We start from the raw sequence: 18,661 nt of genomic DNA, 5'->3' as shown, positions 1-18,661 counted from the left end.
GAGGAATGGGCGCGTTTATGCCCGGTCCACGATCTCCGTATCCCATTGGCGGTGGTTCCTCGGCCAGTGTCCAATGTCATCCCGCCAAGAACGAACCAACACACTTGAGCGTAATGGAGGTGTTGCAGTGTGGTGTGCAGTAGGATCTACTTAGTATTAATGCGTCCGGCCGCACAGTGCTGCACCGGTGTTTAACTTAGCACTAAGCGGCCTACTGTCAAGGTCTAGAATTTGTTGACTTACTCTTGTACACACAACGAAGCAGTGAGGAGTGGAGCAACTATCAATTCTCTAAACAAGCTGCAATGCAACCGCCGGTAAGACCACGGTCGAGGACGTCGAGCTTTTCAAACTCGGGAGAGTGGGGGTTGAGATAATGAGAGAGAGAGAGATAGAGAGAAAAGAAAACTTTGGAGCCACCCGGGGTCTCCATCACGGTCAAGCCTAATCCAACAACAAAAAAAAAAAGAGAACGGATAAAGACGACGGCATGGTAGACACACGGATGAGGGAAACGGGGATGTTTATGCCGGGTGGCATTGAATGCAAATGCAAATGCTAAAGCTATAATGGTTACATCCGTTCGCAAGCGATCGATCTCCCGAAGAGCCTACTTCACGATCGTTTGATCGATGCATTAGAGATGCCCCGGTGTGCCCGGTAGAAGCCACAGCAACCTCAAGGTTAAGTTGCAAACCGACCACCAAACGGTGGTGGCTACCGATCGATTGCAACGCATCAAACAGCGCCAGTACACCGGGTGCGATCATCACAAGGATCACAAGGTGAATGGTGAACGTTAACAGCACAAAGGAACCAAACCCATGATTATGATCCCCATCGGCTGGCATGAATGGCAGCAAACCATAAATATTTAAAAAAAAAAACCAGCAACAAACGCATGTCATCTGAAAGTCACACAATTTTGCCATCAAACAATGTCATCGCCTCCAAAAACCGTATCCAATCTATTGACGTGCCACCACCACCACGTCGCGCTAGCGTACGGAGCCTCACACAAGAACTCTGCTGTCGAAACACACCACCATGCCACCTTTTCCTTTCGAGAAAGGCTCGTTAGAAGACGAAGGAGTGTTTTTTTGTTTTGTTTTGTGGTGAAGTCTCCGGGATTTTTTATATCAACTTCTCGCCACAACACAAAAAAGTTGTCATCCGGGCAATGGGTTGGAGGTGACGAGAAGGTCCCATAGCTAGGACGGAGAGCTAGAAGAGTTGCCGAATGACAAGCACGTCAGCATGAAGGCCAAATTTGGACGACGGTTCACTGAACCTCAAACGCACATCGAGAGAGCATTGGCGACGTCGAACCAAAAAAAAAAAAATAGTCCCCATCAGCAAAGTCTGCGAAATCCTCGGCGAACGTTAAAGCTCGTACGGAGACACGCGGCGATGGTGGCGATCGTGCGGGTTTTTTGAACAAAAAAGGAGGTCAACTCTGCATTCACTCTCGGTTCGCCGGCGAGCAGTGGTGACACTCGGTGGGGTTGGCATATAGGGGTGAGATTTTTCCTTACCGTTTGACAGGCGAGTGTGCGAAAAACAAAGAAGCGCATCTCTCGGGTGGACACACCGATTCCACAACCGACGATGATGATCATAATGTGGGCATGCGTTCGTGAAGCGGGGAGCGGGCTGTTGGGTTTTGTTTATCTTTCGATTTATCGTGGTCGCCGAGGAGATGGCAAGCAACATTCGTTTCGTGGCAGATAGAGGGGAAGGTGTGTGTTTGTGTCTCTGAGGAGATGTTTCTTAAGGTCGTTTTTAAGATATGCAGTTGCATTGAGGATGCCGATAAAGTGTCCAACTAACAGGATTAAACGAGAGTAGTTGCTAGAACGAGAAAAACCTAACTCTAAATCTTGTATTTTATTTAACTAACACCGATGAGTTCGCTAGAAATCAATTATCTCATCTTGGTCAGCACAATTTCTCAGCATCAATTCTACAGTGAGTACCATAATAGTAAAAACTATGTTCAATTTAATTAATCACTGATTTTATAAACATGCTTCCGTGGTAAATTTTAATATTTTGTTAATCATGTTTGAAATTATTGAACACCCCCGAAATTCTCGATAAAATTTATTGACTGTGCACAATGTGTCAAACAAAGCCCATGAATCAAATAGCACCTTCCATTCCTTATATTAATCGAGAGAAAAATTTATTCAACCTGCGCCCATTACTTTACGGCACACACTGTAGAAAACCCTTCCAATTATAATTATCTAACCATTCTCTTCCCTAGAAAGGAAACTTCTTCGCGACGAGCTTGTAAGACCAAGGCACTCATTCGCGCTTACATAAGCAGTCGATTGCCCTCGTTGTATACCATCGCTATGCCGTGTGACCCTTGCGCTGATGCTCAGCCACAAGTAGAGTCCACAAAGTACGCAGCACACACCTTCTGCTGCCCTTACCGCACAAATGTCACCTTGGGAATCGATGACAGCAAAGCGTATATTGCTCTACATAAATTGCCAGAAGCGTACACATTCATTTCTAGACACAACATTAACTACTTCCTTCCATAATTCACCTCTTTGGTAGCGTGTAGCGTGTTACACGCTGTATGAAAAATGGGTTTAGAGGAACTGATAATGATTGTAATGCTACTAATAAACAGGAATATCCGGTAGAGTTTGAACAACCGGAAGTAAGTAACTAGAATTAAAGCCTTTTCTAAGGAGAAAAATTACATATCTTTCAATGATCAACCAAAAAACGGCTTACGTTTCCATAAAGGTGCAGCGAATTGCTAGTCTTCATATGCACCGCTAATCTTTTCTTACAGTATTACCCATAGATAACGTGAGTTACACACTCACCCTTCCAGACAACTCGAGCTGTTTGCAACATTTTGAACAATTTCACGCTCAAGAACTGGACTTCATACTCATCGCACGAAAGACACACGGCACTAGCGGCACTACCGATGAAGATGCCGAAACCGAAAGAGTATCTCTCCTTGAACAGACCGTTCCCGTATTAGTGAACGATCTGCAGTAAAGGAGCTTCAAGTGCGCAACTTGCGCTTTGCAAATGTAATCACGTGTTCGCTAGTGCTAGTGGAAAGATGACGCAGCGAACGGCTAGAAAACCTTCGGGACCGTGTCTTCTGCAAATTGCACGCACACACAACGCAGCACATTACGCTATTGCTGCGACGAATGCAGTCCAAGGGCACGCCAAAAGGAACTGATACGCACCGAGCGGGCACCGGCAGCGGGTACGGACGTGTGTGAGGAGTGATAAGTGTAAACAAATGTGCGATCAACACCACAGAACGGCAGCAGCTGCGTTACTGTTGGTGCATCGTTAGATGTCGCTCGTGGACGAGTTGGTTGGAGTTTCCCCGACCTGTCCGCCTGTGAGCGGTAGTTACGTAAAGATCGATTCTTGATAGCATTGCAATACCTCTATCTGTCTCTTCCGAGGCTACCACTTGTCACTTGCCAGATTCAACCTTCGACAAAGAAGACTGAGTAGTTCGACGACATAGTTTCATCCACTAGTTGGGGAGACCCTAGCATTGATGATGACACTATCATTTTCCAAACGAATCTAACCAACAACACGGTCAGCTAGCCTTCACACGTTCACGAACGGAATCACGTCTGATTCCGGCGATAAGCGCCGCCCGAAGCAGGTGAAGTTTATCTCTTCCGACGCAAGCCCTGAGAGTTGCCCAAGGTAAGATAAACCGTTTCATGGGAACAACGATGGTGATAACGATCGTGAAATGCGTACCACGCCGTGTTCCAGCGGGGTTGTTTTGTGATTGTTCTGCAGCAAACATCATGATCGTGGATCAATCTCTTCTTGACGCTATTCAAATTCCAGCAAACTCTTCTCGGGCGCCGAACGGTTCAACCACGTCCGCAGACACTCACGTCGTCAACTAAAACTGGAGCTCATGATCTTTCATCGGTTTCGGCATTTTTTTTTTTTTGCACTCTGCAGCTGTGCAAATTTTTCTCTTGTACGAATTCCTTGTGCTCAAGGCAAACTGTTGGCCATGGTCGGAGATATCCTTCAGCGTGTTTGTCTATGCATTGGCATTGGATGGGGAGGGCACGCCTGTGCCCTTTTACATTGCAACACCGCCGCGGTAAACATTGTTCCAATGACGTCGTGACCGCCGCTCGGGTAAGCATTAGAGAGCACGGATCGATCCCCGTGAGATTCGGATTTGTGGCATGCTAAAATTGAAAGTAAAGTTTGAACCCATTTCAGCGGATGAAAAGTATGTTGAAAGGAATGCCTTGAAGTTATGCTACGGTAAGGATGGGTCGCTTTCAATTCTCTTCAAAATTTTCCAAGGATGTCCAATAATATTACGAGCACTCCAAAGCATTAAAGGTCTAGGTAGAAAAAAAAACTATTCGAGCTCAATGAAACTGAAATAGCTTCCGACCGTGGCTGGTGAAACATTTCCCATTCTTCTCCATGGACCAGCGATTATGTTCCCGTAAGAAAACGATCATGCGAGTGGAAAATTGTTCTCCGATTTTCCTCCTTCACGCTTTGATGATTGGGCATTTATGTAAGAATTGAATTCGCTTTGTTCCTTCGAGGTGGATGGCTTTTCTCCGATTTATCGTGCACGTTACGATGACCTTCCTTGCAGCCCAGCGTTACCACACCTGTTGATATCCCGATACAACTCGTGTCATTGCCCGTATTTCGCTGTCTGCGCTATGCTTGAAGGTTAAATTAGTCTCAAGGACAACAGTCTTCTTCTGTGTGCTTAGAGGCAGAAGGTAAAAAAGGAACATTTCGTAATGGAAAACTGAACCTATTAGCTGGCTTTATTATCATTACTTAGTGTGTGTGTGTGACTGTATGGGTGGAAAATTGTTTGGACACAGTAATAACGTGTCATCCTGCACTTATCCTCCGCAATATCGATCCTACCACAAAACAAGAATCGTTATGAAATCACCATAGTGACACTTGTCACCTTCCATCCACCGAAAGCGAAAGCCCTCAGACAGGCTAGGGCTAGGTGTGGAGTGTACGCTTTGTTATGCAGACGAACCACCAAAACGAACGTCACTAAAGTTTGGTCGGTCATCCGCTAATCAAGCTGCCAAGGTGTTGTTGCGCTTTTTGCGAAATGGACGACGGGTCAAAAGCCTTTTGGGGAGGACCGGCGCTAAATGACGGGACCGATCACCGACCGGAAAAGTTCGATGGCACACGGATTTAACGATTCTCTAGCGCGATTCGAAGTTTTTACTAGATTTGGAACTAAACGATAATGATAAAAGGTTAGCCTACGATGAAACTAAATAAAGATAATATTTGCCCTCTTCGTGTGTTATCATCCAATCTTTTGATATTTCCCATGAAATTTTAAACTTACTCTAGATATTTTCTTTTGGAAATTTGAAATTGCTCTATGAATCATTAAAAAATTAGTATCAAATTTAGAACACAATTTTTGATGACACATTTCAGTGTCCAACATATGTGCACACGCTGATGTCAAATCGCTCAGAACGTGCGCTGACGATAAAACAACAAAATTGCAGCCCAATAAAACGATATTCCTATCCACCCGCGATGCCCTCTCAAATTGAAGTTATTCATTATGCAAATTACATACCCCCGGAGAGTGAACGTTACCCGTTCACTGCCCTTTTTTGCCACCGATTTGCTAGTACTGGAGCGGAAGTGGCGCCTTTTTCCTTTGCTATACCGCTCCTTCCACTCGCCAATCACCTACACCACTTCCACCACGCAACAAGCAATCAAATGTGTGATGTGTATTTTATATTGCAGTTTGGCTGCAACGAAAAAGGGAAGCTACTGGCGCTCAGCAGCAAGAACCGCGCCGGAGGGTTTTATCGTTTTATTATGACGTGCGCGGATGGTGCAATGAGCTGTGCAACCGCACTGCACAATGCACCCGGGTAAATCCGAGCGACACTTGCATTTTTACACGAGTGTATATGTCATTGCCATTTGCCCGTTTCACTTCCATACCGATTTAATGTGAAGAATTTCAGCAAAAGCAAAATAAATAGGATCTCCCGGCGGTTCGTTGGGTGAGTTTTATGGTTCTCCGACCGTGCATGAAAAGAATCTTGTATTCCACGGCCATGTCTAGCACCAAAAAACAGATGTTCCCGAAACGTACCGGGGTTCCAAATTTTATCCACAATTGTTTGCCTATTAAACTTGATCGACTGAACAACCATTTGATAAATCTTCCCTTTCTTCTGCCATTGTTCTTGGCATCAATCAAAACAGCGATCGGGCAACGTACTTTAGCAGGATGATATTAAACTGATTGTGCCAGTTCATTGAATGGTCCTCTCATCTTCCCTCCTACGTAGGAGCATCATTTATCGCGGATTAAGCATTGCCACACTGCAGGAAGGTGATAGAGTAGGTAATATTTACCTCCCGCCCAATCGCCTTCCACACACCTTATCTACCCACAAATCGAGAAAAGCATGTGCGGTGCTTCGCGAATGTGTTGCCTGCCCGAGCCAAACGGATGGTGCGAGCTGACTACATTCAATGACCGTACCGGTGGGATAGGGCGGCGGTGTGATCAGTTGCCATCTCGTCTTCAGTTCATTGACCTGCCCACACCCGCCACCACCGGCCCGCTTTTCGTCTACCGATCTACAGATTATGTGCACACGACTGTGTGCGCGGATCGCTTGCTTTTACTTTCTTGCTGATGGTTTTGCATCTTCCTCACAGTTGCCACCAAACCGTTTCCCGACCCGATCACCTCCAAATGCGTTACGAGCGGACGCAATTCGGTCATGTTGAATTCTCATTTGTACAGTGGTGCGCTGTACATTGGTTGCAGCATCGATCTATTCCCATCCGCTGACAGTTGTGTATAATTCAAATAATATTTGTCGACTAAAAGTAAAAGAAGAAATATAATTAACGTAAATAACTCAAAAATGTTTCAAAATACATAATTGTCCTTCAGTTCACATTGCGTCAAGCACTGTACCTGTTCGCCATGATCAAATGGATGCTGTCAGTCGCTGTTAATAAAAAGCGCCGTTCGAGAATCAAACGGTTGAAATATCTGGATCACCCATAATCGAATCAGTTGGTTTCAATTCGGTCAATCCGAATTAAATTCATTACATGCTTCCCAGCGTAATGTTTGGAGATGTGCAATTCAGCATTTATTTCAACTTCAAACTTTACCATTTCATTCTTAATAAAACAAGAAACAACCTATTAATTGGGATGGGGCAAGCAATTAATACATAGAAAAACAATTAGTGGGGTGGGGTAATCTCAGAGAAGGACATTAACCAGGCGTAGTGCAGTGTCCTGTTTAACTTCTACAGCATTACACCCACTTCCAATCGTCAACTTTCTGTTCAATTTTGTAGCAACAATGAAGCGCCCAAGGAAAGTAACGTATCGTGTTAGATCTATACCTGGGAGGGGAAAATCCTTCTATTTTTCCATTCCCATTCCCGGGCTTGCATTCCTAGCGGTGGTAGATTCGCAATAGGGCCCACCCACCCGGTCGACCATACGCCCTCGCTGGTCCAAGTTCGTTGAACTTCTTACGTACATTCGAGAAACGAAAAAGGACGGCAAGGAGGAAAAAAAAACAATACGGTTGTCTTTATTTTCGTGCCCCCGCTGATCAACTACTCGGCACAGTTAATCAAGTGCATTGCTGCAGCGAATCGGGTGCAGTGCAGTTGCGAATCGGTGCAACGATAAGAGTAAAGGGACGGTTGTCCTACGTGACCATTCCGCGCGTTTCTCTGTGACTTCGATTTGTGAGGTTAGAAAAATCAGGACGAGGGACGCAGTTAAAACAAATAAATATGCAATTTCTATAAAAGTAATAGGGGGTTTAACTTCAATAATTCGGAAACATTAAAATAAACACAAAAAATCATGAAATATAACGTTTTTTAACCAGGGTAACAATAAGGTTCTACAGGACCCTGTTCCCAATTTCAACCAAATTGCATTCGCATGCTACTGTTATCGTTCGTGTCCCCGGTAATCATTCCGGTCTACGTAACAAATCGCTACGAATAGTATCGTGTCGCGGAACGGTTCTTCTGCCTCGGTCGGTGTGGTGTTTAATTTGAGGTTAAACCATTCAAAGTCGAAGGACGGAAGGTCATCCTGTCAGCAAAACGGGGCACCAATAATATCAATAATAAAATAAAAGCACAGCACACATTCCGAATGCCGATGCACCCCCTTAACGAAACAAAAATGCTAATGAACCGCCTCGCACACACATATGAACACCACACACTCACAACCCTTCGAACGTGTATGTTTTGATATAGGGAAAAACAAAGAAAATATCTTACTGGAACGGGGTCACCGCACCCGTGGGCACCCCCAAAATGATTTACAAATTTTGGAACCAATTGTACGATAACGTTCAGTTAACCACATCAAATGAAAGGAGCGAACCGTTCGAACACCACGGCGTGTCCTTGTGGTAACCTCCTGCTTGGCAGGGCTCCCGAAGGACATGGCCCATTGAAGAAGGGTTTGCTGGTTTGCTTGGTACGCCAGACGACATGCAAAAATATGAGCATCCATAGACATCCTCACTGGCTCAAGGAGTCGAGCAGCTCATCTCTTCGGGTAACCTTCACGTGATTGACTTCAATGAACGGCGGCGTGTCATGAAGGTGATTTGCCTTTTTATTTCGTGCTGTACGTGTGGCTCACGAAGCGAGTACGAGTAATGCAAAACAGTAAACGACATACGACACATCCTTGCGGGGGAGAATCGCGAAGGTTATAACAATTGAAAGGATGTTTACGAATTAATAATAACAAGCGAAACACAATACAATCAACTCCCTGGCTTATGTGGGAGGTTTGTTTCGATGAAATTTATTCGTAAAATTTAATAATCCATCTTAAGCAACAAAAAAAAAAAGATTCTAGATCAATTCTATTTAATTTCGTCAAGGGTCACTTGTATTATATTGATTTTCTCTTATTAGTTACGATGATGTTTGCTTATATATGGGGAAACTTTCAAAACCTCCAGCATGTCTTCAGGTGATTGAGTGGAATACTTATAATCTGATGTAGATTTTGTCCCCGTAACAATACCAAAAAACTTATTAAAAGTTATGCTCAATATGAGCACTGTGCAAGTAACGCAGGACTTTTACGTTTATTACAATGTTGTGTAGTGATATAGAAAAATAGAATATCAAATCTCTGAACCAAATTGATTTGAGATTGAACCAATTCTAATGAAAACAAACACAGTCTGTCGCACACGACTGCACAGGCAAATCAAACATTATACAGTCCTTCCATATTTATTCTGCATCTAGAAATGTCAAACCGTTTCCGAAAACAATTCCATGTGATTTTACTGTCTGTACAATTGTTTGGACAGCTTCACCCAAAACCGATGTCTTGTGCGAATTGTGTATTTTGGGATGGGAAAAAGACATCACACGAGTGCTCAGAAAAAGATTCCTCTACCATGACCATGTTGGAGATGAAGTTCCGAATTAGCTAATATGTTTCCAAGGTTAGCCGATGCACGTTGCACTTCCCGGGAGCGAAAACAAAGGAGGGAGAGAGAGGAACTACGTCTTCCGATCATCGACCTGTTGCCTTGTGAATCGATCACATGTAATGCAATTTTGCACGCACACATATGTGCCTTTTCGTCCCGTTCCGAATAGGGTACGTGTCAATTTTTATTGATTAGTAAGTGATCGTTAAAATGCAGACTAGTATGTTTGGTGTGAAGGAGGGCTTCCTCTATCGGGACAGAGCTCGTTTCTATCAGGGGGTGAAGAGGGTGAAGAAGTGCATTCAATCATTCCGCCAGAGAACCGATGCACAATTGGCCGTGCATGTGTGCTAATGAGCAATGCAAACGGGACGTTCCGATTCTGGTGACACCTTCACGCTCTGTTTCCTAGGTCGGTATTTGTTTTCGTTGATAGATTTCCATAAACGAAAATCTTTAGAGGCGCATATATGCATTAAAAACAGCGTTATAATGTTATTGCTTATATAGAATTGTGTGGTGGTTTGGGATATTCTATTATGTGTCTTAAAACAGTTCACCGAAGGTGCATCAACCCAGCGGTTTTCTTACACAACTTCCACAGCTAACGCTAAATAGCCGCAGAACGAAACTCGATTCGATGAACTTACGCCATTTCGGTAGAATATTTACAAAAGCTGTGCATGTTAAGCAATAATTGGGAGAAAGTAAGCAGCACTCGATCATCGGAAGCCATTCATTCATTTGTATAATTGCCATTATACGGCTCCTTGAAATTATGATTACGCTCTAGCTTCGAGGGTTTCGCACCTGAAACGACTTACGTAGTTCACTATCGCTTCCAGTCATCGTACTTCCAACGGTAGAATTCTACACAAACGAATTGCGTGTGTCCCTACCCAACGAACTTCGGTCTCAAAAACCTTCTCCTTACTTGCATTTTGTTTATTGCTTTTGCAACCTCTTTTGATGCACCTCCAGGCTATAAACAGTACGTAACAAAAGGAACCACCGCAGCACACACATACACACACAACCGGGTAAAGGTCATCGGAAGGAGAAAAGCTAACCAGCACTCTCTGGTGAGTTCACCGCAACTGCACTGCAGCGGACGAAGGAAAATGCATCGCGCCCGTTTCAAGGGTAACGCAAGGATACGGCATGCGGGGTTACTCACCAGAAACCCTAGCCAGGGGCCCGGTCAACAGCCTTTTTAGCGCTGCAAAGCAGTAGTTTACTCCCACATGTAGCGCATTACCATTCCGCAGCGGTTGATCCGTGCATTATCGCCTTCGTAAGATTGTTAACTTACGAGCGTTTGGACCCATCGAACACTTTACCACCACCAACGTGATTGCGGTGGTTGCTGTGATTGTTTCTCTTCAAACTTTCTCATCCCTCTTTGAGGTACACATTTCCTTGGTGAAAAACGTGACGACGTTTTGGCAGCGCGATCACAGTTTGGTGCAAGTGCAAGTTGTGCATTATCTCGATTGAAGCGGACGAAGCTTTTCGATTTGATGGAAGCTTTTCCCTACTGAAAAACCATTATTTTCGTGCTATTTTCCGTGAACTGAAACGAAACGAATTTGATTAACTTCCAATTCCAACGAATGTGATCAAATTTACTCCTTTTATTGCAAATATCCAAAACAATTTTTTGTTATGAAGAATGAGCATCAACAACAACGCATCTGTAGTACCGAGGCAGGCAATTCAATCAGTACAAATTCATGGAAAACTGTAATATCCACTCAAAAGGACCGAACAGGAAAGCAAACGCCATCGAATCGGAGTGAGGAGTTAAATTTCATTTCGATTCCAGCAAAATGCAATTAAGAGCATTACACATGCAGCACGCTTGCGGTTGGCTGATAGATATTTGCTTCTCGTTGTGTACAGCCAACGCACATCTCAATCAAATTTCCAGTATCAAATATCAATCCCTGAGCGGTGCACTGTACCTGTTCTGTACCTGGAAGGCGAACAAATCAATATTCATAATTAAACGTACGGGTGGGAGTAATCCATCCCCGGAATTCTGTTTAATATGATTCTGTCAATTTCACGAGATGAGAAGGACGCAACATGTGGCATACATTCAATAACCCAAATTTTATGCACTGCAAATCGATTGGTAATTATAATGATGAAGTACCGTCTAGTTTTACATCATTTTGCGCAACCGATTGATGCCTTATTAAAACGAAGTTAATAATTTGATCAATAATTGTTTTAGATAGGTTGAATACCATTAACTAACGTGTGGATGTTTGTAGCTTACACCTTCTAACTAAAATATTGGTTCCAAATCCGTACAAATTATTCATATTTACCGCACGTAATCATTTCAACCTCGACCTATCACGCTTCCGCTGTGGATGTGCACGGGTTGTAACGTCTTTATGGGCTGGGTTTTTTTTGTCGCATACCATTCTAATGACTATTAAACAGCTGTGTATCCCTTATCCTCAAAAATGTCACTGTACACTAAAGCAGACTATGAACAAACATATTTAATTCGTTAAATACTAATCACTAAAGTTTCCGCCCACAAAAAAAAACTACTCAACGGTAGAGAAGAAACTACTGAGAAGTGGATGGATTAGATTGAGAAGAGTTGTCCCATAAACAAATGAACCGTGGCGTGGAGGGCACACGCTAGGGCAAGGCATTAAAAGGTCAATTGAATCAAATTGAAGCATCCACCCCGCGTTTAGTAGCAGCTGCTGCAGAAGAACCGTCAAACGGGGTTCACCAAACCAACTATCATCGCTTCTGCAGAGACGCTCGCTCACTGCAAACCGCTCTAATACCGTTGAAGCTTTGGCCGGTTACCTTGGCATGATTTTTGACTTTCCTGCCCTTTTGCTTGCGCTTCCACCCTGCAACATGCAGCATGCCAGATTCCCCTCCTCCCATCACATTACCTTGCTCTGCCCCTGGTCAACAAAACAGCAAGCGTACGAAGAAGAAAGGCATTGGGAGCCACTGCTTCAGGGACGGATCGGTTGCGCTGTCTGGTAGATTGGCAAAATCTCACACGCGGGACACGGCAGCATCGTGGTGTATGACCCCCACACACACATACATCGCACCAAACGTCAAAGCACTGCAAATCATTTCCTTCGCCAAGGACGCCAATGCACGAGAACGTCATAGAGAGGTTTCGTTTCGTTAATGTGTGTTTTAAAAACTTTACGGTCTTGCAGAGCGGGTTACAAACGGCAATGAACCCTTTGGCGCATAAAAAAAAAATCACATCTCATTTCATAATTTGGAGAATTATAAACATCCTTACAGGTACAAAAAAAAACGAAATTACCCCGTATGCACCTTATCAAAAGAGGTAAATTAGTAGCTAGAGAAACAGATTCATTCCATCCGAAACGTGTTATCCCATTATCGACGGAACCCTTTTTTGCGCTGTCGAATAAAAACAAAAAAATGGAAAAAGAAAGAATATGCAAAGACGGAAGGTGGTCGCAGTTACTCTGGCCACCTCAAGCGCCATGTAAATGTGCCGTCTCTTCCCAGCATCCACCGATTTCAAACAGTCCATCCATTGACGCGCGCATGTGCAGCAGCTTGATGGGAAGCATCATGCCCGTCAAACGAGGAGGATGGTGTTGATGATGGCGATGACGATGATGCTGGTGCGCGTCATCTCATCCCACAACAAGCAACACCCAACGAGCCGCCTTCTGTAGTGTAAATGAGAGCCGAAAGTATGCAACAACAACAACAACAAAAACAAACTCCACACGGTACCATTTTCTGCATCGTGTAACTATGGAGATAAAACGATACGAAAGCATAGTAGCTGCTGGCAATCAGATAGAATTTCATGAACCTACTGCACGCGTACATGACGTGCAGCACGGATTGTTTGAAATGACGTGTAAAAATGGAAACCCGCTACCAACCACGTCTCGTTTGGACGGATATTAAACCTTACTTTTGTAGTAAGTTTTCCTTCGGCAAACACTGGAAAATTGTTGATTGTTTGATGTGGTGAAATAATGTCTCAGAAAAGTGAAAGCACCAATGCAGGACAAACCACAACTTCCAACCGAATTCGCCCAATCAACGCAAAACCGCTCCACCAAGACAAGCTCTTATTTATCTATCCACGGCAAACGTAATTAAAATGAGCTTAAATCTTTCAGTTGTGAAATATCTTCAGTTGAAACATAAACAGAGAAGAATCGCGATGCGACTGATTTCCAACAGGGATTGGAATTGGGAGCTGATTGGAACACACGTTTAACTTCAAGCACGTGTCAGCACGATACCTTGCAAATTGGGGTGAGAAATTATTTCTTCTAAAACATGTATAAAAATACTCGCCGTTAGAAAGAAGACAAAAACTACTTACATTCGAATAGCTCGGTGCCGTAAGCTGGCCACCTGTTTCTGCGTATAGTTGCGATACTTTACACTGCTCACCGGAAACCCTGGTGGACTATGACGGATACCGGATTCGGATTTCGGTTTCTCCGCATGACTTTTCGGCTGCTCGTTCTCCACTTTCTCGTCCAGTTCACTTTCATCTTCATCTTCTTCCTCCTCTATCTCCTCTTCCTCTTGGTCATCCTCTTCAATTTCCTCGTCGTACGATATTATCTGCACATCGTCATCCTCCTCCTCCTCATCCTGCTCAAGATCGGACGATGGCGTTTTGTGCAACGTTGTGCTAGCAGATTTTGGTTCCATTTTTTCTTCCGTTTCCCCGTCCGTATATTCGTCGGTGCTGAGATCTAACTTGGACCCGTCGTCGTCATCATCGTCGTCCATGGAGTTGTGCGGATTGGCCGATTCCTTCTCCTCGACGTACACTTCATAGTCCTCATCCATCTCGTCGTATTCTTCCTCATCTTCGTCCTCCATTTCCTCTTCCTCGTCTTCCTCTTCTTCGTGTTCTTCCTCATCGTCGATGGAGAACACCTCCAGTTCGGGGCTTTTTACAGCATCTTCTTTGGTGTTGCCCATCGATGGGCTGAATTTATCCGGTGAAGTATCGAAATCCCGTTCATCCAATCGATCCTCTCCGTCCGCAGTTTGACTTGTCTAGAACAACGCATGGACATAAAATTAGCAATGCAATCGATTTTATTCCCTAACCTTCATGTAACATACCTTCGCCTCTTCTGCCGCCACTGCCCGGCCCTGAGGGATAGCATTTTCCTTCTCTTCCTCCTTCGTCTCGGCGGCGTTCGTTACATCCATTCCAGTAGCTTCTTTCCGGCTGTCAGCACACTCAGTTGACGCAACAGTTTCGACCGTAGCACAATTTTCCACATCCGGCAATGGATATTTCTCCTTTTCTTCCGGTTGTTCTTCTCCAATCGGAACCGATTCCATTCCCGATACCGCACTTTACGGTGGTGTACAACTGCAGAAAGGTGGCTTCCTTCACCGCACACTTCGCGTGGCAAAATGCAAACACTGCCGTCACCGCTGAAATGCCTTATCAATCAAAATCGCCCTTCGGTTGGTCGGTTGATTTGTGCCTACCCTCACTTGCGCATGTATGTGACTAGAAAACGACGACGGCAGCAGCTGTAACAATTCCTTCACACTAAAACGCAAAACGCAAACTGTGCAGATATTTTTTCACGAAACGGTGCAATTTTGCTGGTACCCCAAGTATCACCCGATTTTTGCTCTTTTCGTACTGATAAACCGATAAATCTTACTCACGCACGAAACTATATAGCGCCATTTTTCCAGTAAAACCACGCAAATGGGAAGCGGCACACAGAACTCTCTTAATTGAGTGTCGATCCACACCAAACAAACTATATTTCCTACACGACAAAACGAATCATTCAACGCAGAAAATGTGGGATATGACTGAGAAGAAGCAAAGCTGATTGGTTACGAAAAATTACTCATTACAAAGGAACGGCCCGCCCGGTCGTTATTCCGGTATGGATGTATTTCTGTAACAACATCCTAACCTCGATGTTTCTTGTGTTTGGAAAGGAACTGCGGTTCGCGCGTTAAACCCGTGAAAACAACACCCGTAAACCTTCAAATACCCGGCAAAAATTGGTAAAACAGAACTACCATTCACGCTCGCGTACGGGTTTTCTTCTACTTGTGCTTTTGTTTTGTGCAGCTTTTTTAGCTTTTGTCAATATTCAACTCAGCTACGGTGCGAAAACTCAAGCTGGCCGAGGAATATTGCCATGAGCTGTGAACAAGCTAATTTTGCTGATAATGAAATTCAAAGTGGGTCGAACATATAGAAAACAAATTCATAAAAGAAAAATAAATGTCTAGAAACAAACCAAAGTGCATAAAAATTATTTTCTTGAATATAAAATTGAATTCCACACTAAATGAATCTTTAAGCTAGCGTAATATAAACACATGGTCTTCTATTTTGACAGCGAAGCTGTCAATTTTTCCGCGCTTGTTTTGTTTACGGCCATTCGTAATCGAAAAGTTCACGCGAATTGTGCTGCGAAAAGATACGCACGTGTCGTAAGAATTTAGTTGTTACTTTCACTAATAGAGGTCGCTAGCAGCTACATGAGGTTGTCGTTAGAATTTGAAATGGTTCTGTGTAGGAATTAAATTCTATCTTTTCTAAATACATAAAGTTTACTGTGATCACTGTGTAAATGATTCCAAACATTCGCATACCGTTGTATACTCATGCAATGCGAATAGAAAGCTACTAAATGCTCTTATTATGACTGGCTAATGTAGACGAATTCTCAATCGCTTCTCTTGGCCACCGTTAAGACTGAATTAAAACCCTTTCGCCTGCGTCATCGAGGGTGATCGCCCTCGATCAAGCATTTGGGTAGCAATTGGCCTTCAGTGGTATGTATGGCAAACAAATACACTTAAAATGACACACTTTCCATGTACGCTGGCCACCGTCAATTGCAGTCTAACTGATCCGATTAAGTGCAATCGACTCTGTTCATGAACAAAACGTTGGGAAATAGCTAAAACAATTAAATGATTATTTCAATATTTTACGAAATAATTTTTCGGTTCATACAACATCAAATGCAAACAAAACGCACGCATTGGCTTAGTATATTTTTGTTCCATTTTTTTATTCGAAAGAACTATATTTTACTCTCTTTGTTTGTTTAATGCTGTTTTACCTCCCCTTCACTAGCTACGCTCTTCATTAGGCATTAGAGCCTCTTATGTTTGTTTTATTTCTAGTGCCACCGCTTTCTTCATCGCATCGCCACCCGGTGTGGCAAATAGTGGCCAAACGGTAATAAAGTTTCCCCACTTCTCTCATAATATGATACCTGTTTTCCTGTTGTATGTGTGGTTGTTCTGTTTTTCTTACTTGTTTTACAATGTTTCGCTCTGCTCTGCTGGTGATGTAATGATTTTCTTTGACATGTTTGTTATGTTTCTTTTATTAATTCTGTTTACACTAGGTCCTTTCCTAGGCGTTTTAGATATTGTGTCTTGTTTTGCTTTGTTCTAGTTTTTTTTTATTTAATTTAGTTTCACCAAAAGACTCTTACTGCTACTGCTTCGCCAGGTATTTATATGCTTTTGATTTGTTCTAATCCTTAAGATGGTTTCGTAGCTTCTCTTATTAGACGATTTGTAGTTGTTTGGATATTTTCTACTTGCTAGCATCTTTCCGGATGCAATGTTATGTTCAACTGTCAGGTTGGCTGTACTTGCCCCGCAACATATCATTCTGTGGTGTGTTTGTGCTTTTTCCATGCTTTTTTTTATAATCAGATAGACCATTTCCAGGGAAAGAAAAATGAAATCATTTCCATGATGTATTATCCAGCCTTCTTTTCCTAAAGTGCAGCAATGATTCACTCCAACTACTTAAGGTACAACAAATAATTTTCAAAACATTAACTCAGTGACATTCTGCCTCACTTCTTGAAATCGTTCCAATTTTTCTGGTATCTATTCACAGGAAGCAGCAGTTTTTTTTTCTCTCTATTGTCTCATTTTGGGGCAAAAATGTATTCCTTCAATTCCTAGTTAGTTTTAAGAGCAATAGAAGGTGTTATAAACACGAACGCAGATTGTTTACAAGGGAAACAGTAATTTGTTCACACTAGAATGTAGATTCTTTCAAACGAACGATGATGACGGGACGGGCCGAACTTTCTCTGTGTGTGTGTGTGTGTGTAAGCCATTAGATGATTTTCTTTTCATTTCTGAGTGAAAATTTCGTTTAGATATTCATTCCATTTTTAACTTTCATCCATACGGTGCACGGTTTTATTTCGTTTTATCATTCTTTCTGCCTCTCAGCTATTTTGCCCCATCGATCTGCGATCATTACTGCGGGTGGGGAAATATTACACAGTTACAACTATACACATTGGGTTATTTATTCGTATGTTCAGGAAGTGGTACGCGTTTTTCGTGTGTGTGGCTTCTTTCATTTTCCTGCGGGAAATGTTAGCTTGTTGCCTTGTTTCAGTGTTACGCAATTGGCTTGCAGTATATTAGGCTTTACTGTAGCTTACATCATAGAATTAACATAGAGGACACACCACATGCTATTCCTTGCCTGCTTGCCCGGTACGATCGGTTTATGGTTTTTATTTCCTCAGCAATGCTTCATATTTTAGGGGATTCTGTGTTGAAGAAGGAGCAATTCCATAAGCACGCGTTCTTTTGGTTACATGCGGAGGGACTTCTACTGCCGACAATATACATACATTTGCGCCCTCTTCACTTGACCCCGTCGGCACTAGTATCCTTGCAGTTACAAACTCTTAGTAATAGCGGCGAGTACCCTTTGTATCTGCGCACAAGTATTAGCGCGGCATAGTAGCAGTAGTGTCCCGTAGATTGTTTAAATATAAATAAATATGTTTTTTACATCACAGTTCGTTAAAATTAAAAACAAATTGTTATACTTATTCGACTCGTAACGTACACCCTTCATGTGTTGTGGTCTTCTCTCGCAAACCGAAATTCCGCTGTTTCCCGTGAAACTTGTGCTACGTTTAGCATAGCTGACTTTTACTTTCACGATCGCTTTCCCTTTTCCATTTTCTCTTTTGTTTTGTTTTGGTAGCCCTTACTACACACACATACATACACATCCATACATACGCTACACATACATACACACATACACTTGCCTACTGCTGC

The 18,661-nt window shown here is 43.1% G+C and overlaps 1 protein-coding gene across 1 annotated transcript in view; it reads right to left on the bottom strand.

Annotated features, from left to right (window-relative positions):
* LOC128708391 (uncharacterized) overlaps nt 1-14,902 on the bottom strand; it is a 38,202-nt gene extending 23,300 nt beyond the window's left edge. Inside the window, exons 1-2 of the mRNA XM_053803368.1 lie at nt 14,678-14,902; nt 13,917-14,608 (exon numbers count right to left, since the gene is read on the bottom strand). Of these exons, the coding sequence (XP_053659343.1) occupies nt 13,917-14,608; nt 14,678-14,902 (917 nt within the window). The remainder of the gene's footprint in view (nt 1-13,916; nt 14,609-14,677) is intronic.
* Between the last annotated feature and the right edge of the window lie 3,759 nt (nt 14,903-18,661).

This window comes from Anopheles marshallii, chromosome 2 (assembly GCF_943734725.1).
Source record: "Anopheles marshallii chromosome 2, idAnoMarsDA_429_01, whole genome shotgun sequence".
Taxonomy (NCBI): domain Eukaryota; kingdom Metazoa; phylum Arthropoda; class Insecta; order Diptera; family Culicidae; genus Anopheles; species Anopheles marshallii.
The sequence above is the reverse complement of the archived record's forward strand: the minus strand, read 5'-3'. Positions and strand labels throughout refer to the sequence as shown.